Raw genomic sequence first — 10,024 nt, forward strand, 5'->3', positions numbered from 1 at the left:
GCAGAGGGTCACCTGGGGGGCAGGGGGCACCCCCCAGAAGGAGGGATAATCAGAAAGAAGCCTGCGGGCGGTGGGCCGTAGGCAGCTGAGAAGTGGTCGGGGGCTCTGAGCCCCCAGGGGTCACTCTGCTGAGTAAGTGTCCAAGTGCTACAGACGCGCTCCTGACCTAAAAATTCACTGAGGAGGAGACAGGCTCGGGGTGGGCAGCTATCTCCTGCGGAGGAAGTAGTTCCATAACACACCCAAGAAGGCAGCTCCCCCCCTGACCACAAACGCTCGAGGGCCTTGAGCACTGTGGGTCCCTCACAAGCTCTCTGGCTGGTGTCATTTTAGAAACGTCAGCAGCTTCTCTGAGCCTCAGAGGTGCGGGCCAGTTGCAGTACCCACCCTCACCCTCCACAGAATCACTGGGTGGGGCAGGACGTGCTGCCTTCCTCAGCGTGTCTGTGGCTCCCGAAGCGATGACTGAGCGGGTGCGATGAACTGGACGAAATCGAGCAAACCTTCTGTTCTCGTACCTCCCAGAACTGGATTCAGGACCAAAAAAAGAAACCACAAGAGCTAAAAAAAGGAAAACGAATCCTTGTCCTCAGAAGAAGGGAAACACCCAACAAAGCCACAGAGATCTAGAGGCCCCATAACAGGCCTCACCCACCCATGGGCTCTTACAACCAACACGACGAAAAGGGAGGAGCCGCCCTGACTGGGTGACAGGACGACCGGCCCACACCAAGATCATGCCTCAGCGGACCCATGTTGCCACAAAAAGGACTGTAGAGTCTACACATGAGGCTCCAGAAAGAAATACACAAATAATTAGCGCTCTCAACTCTATTAAATGTCCTGAAGAATCTGGAAGCCTGAGCTCCATCCCAGGAGTCTCCACACACAGAGGGGGAAGATGGCTCTGAGGAAAAGCCTGGGGACTGGGTCCTGCTCCTAGTGCTGGAGGAGTCGCTGAAGGCACCTGCAGCTGCCAAGCAGATCTTACTGCGAAGGATGCTTGGCGGGGGGGGGCACAGCCTGAAGGACAGGAAAACACCACCAGCCACAGGTCTCCAGCCTGAGTCACCCCGAGTCTGAGAAAGACTTTACCTTTGGGTTTTATCCTACTGGCAACTGGGGTCAAGACAGAATAATGCTTCACATTTTGGAAATTATTCAGATAACAGGAACAGAAACAACATGGAGGAAAAAGCAGGCACGAGAGTCATTCCTCCACAAACTTAGGAATGAGGGGTACTCTGCTCTGTTCTGTTTCTAGAAAAAGTTTTGATTTACTGTGTAACCCTGAGCATGGCCTCCAGCCTCCTTCCAGCTCTCAGAGTGTGCTACACCTCATAGCATCTTTCAGAATATAGATGCAGCCTGTGTGGTTCAGATGAGGGGTGCCCCACACGGGCTCAGGTGTGTGAGGTGCCCCATGTGGGCCAACGTGTGAGATGCAGCATTTACCAGCTGTATCTAGGACAAATGCAGCTGTCCCTGGAGAGGGATTCAAGCTTACTGGAAAACTGAAACCAGGGGCACCTCAGTGTCTCAGTCAGAAAGTGTCTGACTCTTGATTTTGGCTCAGGTCATGATCTCAGGGTCATGAGATCAAGTGACGGATGGGCCTCCTCACTGGGTGTGGAGCCTGCTGGAGATTCTCTCTCCCTCTTTCCCTCCCTGCCCACAAGCGCTGGTGAGTCCATTCATGCACACGTGCACTCTCGCGCTCTCTCTCTTTATTTCTCTAAAAAAAAAAAAAAAGAAAACTGAAACCAGCAATGCTAAATTTCAGAACAGACAGAGCTACAGCCCAGGGAGTCCAGCCTCGTGAGCAGAAACATGCCTGGCTCTTCGACACACATCAAACAAGCAATCACTATCTTTGATCCCATAGTCGGCCTGACCATCTACCCCCTCCAGCAAAGACAGCAGAGACACTCAAAGCCAAAGCTTCCCTGATGCTGAGGCCCAAGTGGCTCTGAGTTTGACCCAACAACCCTCGTGTGAGAACCACCTCGGGAGGTCCAGCCTGCAGAACAGGGGGGAAGCCAGGAATCAGGGACACACATCTCCATACTTCTAAGGGTGATCCTGAGACCTGTGTTTATACTGAAGTGTGAATGTGTTGAACACAGCCTCACACTTAAAGAAAAGCACTGGGTCACCTGCTGCGGATGACACGACATTAAGTTCCCTGTGGTCTGCTCAGTGTCTCTGCATGTCAGAGCAGACTCAAGGATGACTCAGGAGCCAGCCCCTGCCCTGTGTGCCCACCACTTTGCCTCTGTCCCCGCATCTGGTTTGCTGTTTCTAGATTCCAATGGCAGCCCCACTCCCAACTCTCCACACCTGTCAGCAGTCTAGGTAAATTATTTCACCTTTCTGGGCACTTCCTCTCCAAAAAGTTGTTCTTCCCATTTTTAAGGTTGTGATTTTTAAACTCTTCATATGCCTACCTATATACCTAGTTCGTGTATGCACCTGACAGTAACATCCTTGATTTTCTGAAACAGATCTTTCTTGCTGTCTTTCCTAGTCCACAGTCCCCAGCATAGGGAGTCTAGCTGATAGGCTCGTGTGCGCCCTGACATCCACATCGCCATTCTTGTGTACGCTTTACTCTTCTATAAGGGATGATCTTCGGTAGATATTTCTGCGTTTTGTTTCTCTTTCTAGTCATACCCCTGGGAACTCCTGCATGTCACACAGCCTGGCCTGGCTCTAACTCCTTGCTCTGGAAGCTGCACAATATTCCACACTGTGGAAGCCCCATAGCATAATCACCCTTCCCATTGGTATTTCCTTTGTGTCCACTCTCTGCTAGGCTTCACTTCCCAGCAGACTATGTAGGGTATGATCATACCTGTACATCAATACCTGCTGGTCAAAGCCCTTCTCCCCATCATGACAGAAGCCCCTCCGTCACTGTGCCAATACAAACCCCCACCCCAACATCAGGAACAGGAGACCAGACAGTGAGGACTCCCTGCTCAAGCATCCTGATTTCTCCTCTGCTCTCCAGCCTCAGACCTTCCAGGGACAACCATCACCACCACACAGGACGTCAAGTCCCCACAAGGTTCACCCAGAGGCCAGAGGGCCATCCATCCATACACAGCGCTGGCCATGTGGGCCATGCCAACCACCCATGTGTCCATGAGGATCTACATCACACACTGGTTCCCTATGTCTCAAAACCTCATGGCAGGTTCAGGGCCACTTTCTCCCAACATCTTTCCAGAACTCACCCATGAGCAAACACGCATATGGAAGTCCAGCTTTCTCTGAACTAATGCATCTTGCTTTGGCTGGAACCCCACTTTGTCACAAATTAACAGAACACCTCCTGCCTGGAAAGTCACACAGAGGACGTGCCTTTGTTCACACAGTCTCATTAAACTTCACGAAAAACGTCTTATTCTCCACTTTGACAAACAAAGAAACTGAGGCAGAGAGGGTTTCAAAGATTTGTCTGGAGTCACAGAAGTAGTGAGAAACAAAGACTTGGGTCTGGGATCTCGGTGTCGTTAGGCATACCCTCCTCACCTCACTGGCTCCTGGGGGCTGTGGTCCCTACAGCAGCCATGGACACTCTGCCTGTGCCCACCAAGGCCTGAAACTACCTCCAAGGTCACTAGGAAAGTAGGCGGTAGACCCACAGCCACACATTCAAGGGCAATTTGCACATCTCAATTCTCAGGCATGAGCGGCTACTACTTCTGCTTGCTTCAAGCAAATATATCCATCTCCTCTCTAAACATGTGCACATCTATGACTACAACATGATATGCCGATGCTCCGACTCCCCGATGCCTTCAGGAATGTGTGAGTGTTACATACTCAGATGCTTCATTGGTTTCAGAGAAGCAAACCGAACGTTCCCACCAAATGCTATATTCCAGCCAAATGATTCCACCGATAGGAACCCATGCTCCGCTCACCTGCCCCATGCCTCTTTCCAAAACATGTTTCGCTGGTGACCCTGCTTAACAATTCATCTCTGGATTTCTGTATTCTGTTGAAGACCCCATCTCCACAATTCTCTCCTCTCGACCTTCTACCCCAGCAGCCCTAGTCCATGACTCCAAGTCTGCAGACAATCAGGCCAGTGGCCCTGATGGTCCACCCACAGGAGACAGTGGCCCTGTTCCCTCCTGGGCCTAGAACCGGTCTTTCCCAGCTCTTCATTGCACCTCCACCATTCAAACCCAAGATCACACAGAAAGACAGGCTGTAGTAAAGTAGCAATAATAACACTGGCATCGGTATAAGGCCCCCAGCTCTGCTTTCATGGGCTGGGTGACTTTGGCAGGTTATTTAAGTTATATGGCTCTCCTTTTCTCAACTTCAATGTCACGGAGTTGTGGAAACTTAAATTAAAATGAGATAATACGCATAAACTAGATCCTGAAGTCTGCAACCCTCTGCATGCCACACGTGTGCACAGCAAACCCAGCCCTCCCCAGCGAGGGAGCCACAAACTGAAATCGCCCATGGCCTCTGAGCCTGGCTGCTCCCCAGGCAGAGCCCAGGTCTGCACACTAGTCCTTAAGGGTTAAAAATAGCAGCAGCAGCAGCTAGCTCAGCTCGGTTAATAGAATATCCAGGTTAATTTTAGCATGAGACAGCTCAAGAGAATACAAAATCCCTAATGCCAAGAACCATGTGTGGCCTGCATGGCCCCTTCTCCCACTGTCTCTCTCTCTCTCTCTCACACACACACACACACACACACACACACAATGAAAAAGCTAACATCACTAATATCACTTCCTCATATTCACAAAATGTTTTCTCTGGTCAGGAAAACCATGTCTCCTTAGCCCTGGGAAGTACTAACGATAACTACTTTACCTTATCAAGCAGGAGCAGCACCTCATCTGACCCTCACAGGACCCTGGGATGAGCGCGCTACTCCTTCCCATGCCAGAAATTTGGTTAAATATCCCACTTTCAACAGAGCAGATGCAGAACCCTGTGTCCAGGCCCTGTGGTCTGGGCCATCTTCACCACGCCCCACCTGAGCAGCCACCTGGCCCAGGTAGGTACAGGCCAGAGACCCTCAGCCACCATGTCCTGTTCTCACCTCCCTTGGTTCCTGCCTGAGAGGCCTCCTGCTTCTGGAGGGATTGTGTCTGTAACTAGCTGGAGGGAGGGCATGAGGCTGGGGCAGGCCCGCCAGGGCCCATGGCTGGGCCATGCTGTGCTGAATGATGGGCACTGTCAGTTCCAATGTGCTTGCACTGGACCCCACCTGCCATCGACCCTGATGGTGGACAAGTGGTAACTTTACAGAGAAAAAACACGAGAGTGTGCTCTGAGCCCAAGGAGAAGGGAGGGAGAGACAGGCAAAAGAGGATAGCCTGGAACCAGGCAGGGCGTGGCCTCACTGGGGACACAGAGGCCAACATGCCCAGTGGATCCAAACTGGGCCGTCAAACCTGATGATGAAAACCATTAACAGAGCAAGAGGGAGGGCAGCCCCAGTGGCGCAGTGGTTTGGCACTGCCTGCAGCTTGGGTTATGATCTTGGAGACCTGGGATCGAGTCCCACGTCGGGCTCCCTGCATGGAGCCTGCTTCTCCCTCTGCCTGTGTCTCTGTCTCTCTCTCTCTCTCTCTCTGCCTCTCTCTCTCTCTGTCTCTCTGAATAAATAAATAAATATTTAAAAAAAAAAAAAACAGAGCAAGAGGGCTTTTCTCATTCAAGTGCAAGGCTAGATTTTGATTTTTGTTGTTTGTTTTTTAGCTCTAGAGAAAAACCTTTGTATGTTGCTCTTAACTGAACACATTTATCAAGATAAGATGACACTTTTAAAAACCAGAGGTAACTATTATGGAAAAGGAAAGTACCACTGAGAGGTAGAGCTATACCACAAAGCCGAGAGGAGCACTGAGTCCAAAATAATGCTTCCCAGAGGGCTTTCTCTGTGGGTCCTCCACACACGCCTCACTCACAGTCTTCAAGTTGCTTCCCTCCCAGCACAAAGGCCCTGACTCATGGAAAGTCAGAAAGGCACACTTCCTCAAAACTACAATCTCATAGGAAGTGCACTTGGCCTTACACAAGAGACACTAGCATAAAAACAGCAACAACTACTACCAAAGGTAGGCGATGTTTAGGATTTTTAAGTATACAGAAGAACCACCCAAAATAACTGCAAGATCTCCATGGGGAAGGCAATAGGTTCCTCACCACAAGGCCCGAAACAGATCTAATAAGAATGCCTCGCTCTGATTTGGCTTTTGCAGAAGGTAGAAGGGCCAGAGAAAGGGGAAGAGGAAGACAAGGAAAAGATTCTTCCCATTGTCCCCAGCCTCGGCCTGGGGACCACAACCACCAGACAACCCAAGGCCCTGACACCTAAAAAACTCATCCCCCAAAAACGTACTGCCTTTCTTTTTTAGCTAGCAACAAGATTAGGGATATTGCTTACCAGTGTAACTTCAGGGAGACTCTTTTCTTTCTCTGCTTTTCCGGGAGTGAGGGGGTGGGCATGAATGTGAGCCGGAACAATATCGTCTTGTAAGCCCCCACCGGATGCAGTAGACAATTACTGCCTGCATTTTGTACATGGAAACATGAGGCTATGGAAGGGGAAGACATTTGCACTGGGTCAGCCAGCCAAGAGCACACAGGCATGCAGCCAGCTAGCCTGGAGACAAGGTTCAAAGATGAATGGATGGCCTGGCCAGTGTGTCCCCGAACAAGAAGAGGCAAGTGTGCATGTGACTGTGTGTATGATTATGCATGTGTGCCCCTCTTCCAGATCAATTGTGGTGTTCCTCATCATCTTGTACCTTAAAGACCAGGGCATTCAGGCAAGCCAGAGCCAAGACTGGCCACGAGAGATGACTAGGGAAAGAAATCAAAAGCTCAGCATACCACCTTCCATGCTCAGGACCATCCTCATCCCATTCTATTAACAGACCACCCCTCGAGTTAAATGAGACTAAGCCCCAAACCAGCCCCTCCACTTAACCTTCAGGGCCTCCAGCCCAGGCTCTCAGGGGCACAGCCTAGAACCATGTCTGTGCTCAAACACAGGAGGATGCCCTGTCTGTGCTGGGTGTAGGCCCTTGCTCCCTGAATGCCCCCAGCTACAAAGGTGACACAGAGATATCTCCCTCTTGCAGCCCAGCGTTGTGGACAAAGACCCCCAGAGATGAGAGAGAGATAAGAGTTTCCTGAAGCTGGACCAACATCTGGGGAGTTGGAAGGTGGTGCTGTGTTCACTGCTGAGCCCCCAAACATGAGAAAGGTGTTTCAAAACTTCCAACAGTACCCACTCTCATGTGGGGTTAGAGACAGCAGATGTTTAGGATTTTTAAGTACACAGGCACTGCACCATTCCTCAGCTGAGCTGGGTGTTTCTCTTGTGTGTTTAAAGTAGAACATGAAAGACAGGAAGCCTAACCAAGCAGGGTCTTCAAATCCCCTACCTTCCACACCAGCCCCATCCTTGTCAAGATCCAGAACCCACCCATGGACATGGACTGGTAGGCTAGTGAGGCTGCTCTCCTACATCTCCACAGTCTCCTCACTACCCTGCTTCATGTACTGTGCCATTCTCTGCTCAGTCTACCACTGTTCCTGAACACTCCTGGAACCGAGCAGGAGACTGGAGGTGCCTGGCCTGAACCATGAAGACCTCAGACCCATTCCTGCCAGCTGTACCTGCAAAGCCTGGCACCCTCGTCCACCCCAGGTTCCCCTCCTGCTCCCTTGACTAAGGCTCAGTGGGCCCAGGGCTGAGTGAGGGCTCTTGGCTGAAAGACCCTAGTACTGGCAAGTTCCCTGACCCCCCTACAGCAGCAGCGCAACCTTGAATCTCTCAGTACAAAAGTGACAGCAGATTTCAACCAAGTAAACAAGAGAAATCCTCTGCAGGCGGACTCCTCATGCCTGAAGAACTGCTACACTCAGTCCACGGTGCTCCTCAGCCAAATATCAACAGTGTCTCAGCAATGATCCATAAACCAAAATAAAGCAGACAGGAAAGAGCACGCTGATTTGGGGTAGCTGGAGTTCCTCAGGCAGCATCAGATGTCACCAACAACTGACAGTCACTGGGTGCCTGGCTGCGTTCCCAGCGGCCCCTTTTCACACGGGAAGAGACGGCAACGTGGCGGCAGGGAGGACCCCAGCACGGGCGCTCTCTGGGTCCGCTCATCCCGCACATGGACCGCTTCGGTGTGTGACATCACTCCAGGCAAGGATCCTGTTCTTAGGAGGGAGGAAGACCTTGCCCGTCACCCTCCCGAGACAACACAGCGCTGGGAAAAAGCGCGCCTCTCCAGATAGCGCCAATTAGTCCAGAATCTGGACCTCATCTCCCTCGCCCAGCTCCGGGCCAGCGAGAAGGGCAGAAACCTCCCCGCTGACTCGGCCTACACCCGAGGCGCCGGGGGCCCGGGGCTCCTCCAGCCAGTTCTCAACCGGGGGGGCGCGGGGGCGCGGGGGCGCGGGGGCGCGAGCCCGGGCCGGGCGCACCCCCCGCAGCGGGCCCGGGCCCACGCCCCTGGGGAACGCGTGGAAGGAAGTTTCTGGGTGCAGCAGCCCGGGGGAGATGCGGCATCCGAGCCCGGCGGATGCGGCCCCGGGGGCGCACGAACCCAGCCCGCCCCGGGGCGCGCCCCCGGGGAGCCGCGTCCCCAGAGCCGCCCGCCCGCCGCAGCCCGGCCCGCCGTCGGGGGAGGGGGCGCCCTGCACTCACCGATCTTGATCTTCACGCTCTGGAACACCCGGAGCCCCTCTTCCTCCACCGCCATGCTGGGTCGCCCGCTGGGAGCCCGCGGGCCTCGCCAGAACGCGCGCGCCCAGCCCCGCGGAGCAGCCGGACCCGAGCCGCAGCTCACCCCCCGCGCTCTGCGCCGGCCCCGCGCGCTCCGGGTCCGCGGCGCCCCCGCGCCCGCCCCCGCCCCCAGGGCCCGCCCCCGCCCCCAGGGCCCGCCCCCGCGCCCGCCCGGCTCTGCCCGTTGGTCGCGCCCGCGGGGAGGCGGGGCAGGATGGCTCCGCCCACAGAGCGACCCCAACGGCCCCTCGGCGAAGCTCTAGGAGGCGGGAGCGAGACGGCCCCGCCCTCAGAACAGCCCCAGCTCCGCCTCAGCCGAGGCCTGAAGGGGGGCGGAGTCGGTCTCCGGGGGAGGGAGCCCAAGGGCCCCTACGGTGGGAGGCGGGGGCGAGGGGATGGAGGGGGCCCGGGAGGGGAGACCGGGGCGCCGAGTTGGGGCGTGGGGCAATGAGGAGAAGGAACTGGGCAGGGGGATGGGGGACACTGGTAGAGAGGATGGGAAGGGAATGGGGCGCTGAAGCAGGAGGAGGAGGCGAGGAGGTGGAACCAGAAGTGGGAATGGGGGAAACAGGGGAGAGCAGCTTGCTAGGTTAGGAGGACCCAGTGGGGCGAGGGGGGGCCCAGGCTAGAAGGAAGCCAGGCAGGGGAATGGACTGAGACCAGGCAGGGGAACCGGGGAAGAAGGGAGACCCTGAGGCTTAGGAGAAGGTCTAGATTAACCCGCTCAAAATCTTCTGGACCTGAAGAGATATCCCACTTCTCCCTGTTACAGACAAATGCTCTCTCTGTGTTTGATGAGGACTGCAGAGACCTCTGCAAGACAGTATTACACCAGGGGTCAGCCCCCAGCCCCATTCCTCCACCATGTCACCATCACCCAGCTGGAGAAGTGCCAGATCTGACAAAGGAAGAAGGTCCTATCTGCAGAAGAGCCTCGCGGCCATGGAAACATGTGCCCAAAGGGCTGGGAGAATAAACACAACCGGATCCAGAGAACCGTGGATTTGGGCGGGCAGAACAAAAAGGTAGATGAGGTTAGAGTTTACTGATAAGGAATTATTCCATCATGATGCAGGATTTGGCACATTGGCAAGTACCCCATGCTACTAGCATGGTCTTGGGAAGCTCATAAAAAGTGATATCCCACACTAAGTGGAAATGCCAAGTAGTTGTGGCAGATAGCAGAGAAAAACCCCAGAATGCTCAGAGAAGTGGCACAAGCGAGTAAATATACTCCCA

The 10,024-nt window shown here is 54.0% G+C and overlaps 1 protein-coding gene across 1 annotated transcript in view; it reads right to left on the reverse strand.

Annotated features, from left to right (window-relative positions):
• The window catches only part of RASA3 (RAS p21 protein activator 3), a 106,043-nt gene extending 97,172 nt beyond the window's left edge, over window positions 1-8,871 (reverse strand). The window contains exon 1 of the mRNA XM_055335819.1: window positions 8,708-8,871. Coding sequence (XP_055191794.1) covers window positions 8,708-8,762 — 55 coding nt within the window. The 5' untranslated portion in view covers window positions 8,763-8,871. The remainder of the gene's footprint in view (window positions 1-8,707) is intronic.
• Between the last annotated feature and the right edge of the window lie 1,153 nt (window positions 8,872-10,024).

The sequence above is a fragment of the Nyctereutes procyonoides genome, unplaced genomic scaffold (genome assembly GCF_905146905.1).
Source record: "Nyctereutes procyonoides isolate TBG_1078 unplaced genomic scaffold, NYPRO_anot_genome, whole genome shotgun sequence".
NCBI classification, from domain to species: Eukaryota; Metazoa; Chordata; class Mammalia; order Carnivora; family Canidae; genus Nyctereutes; species Nyctereutes procyonoides.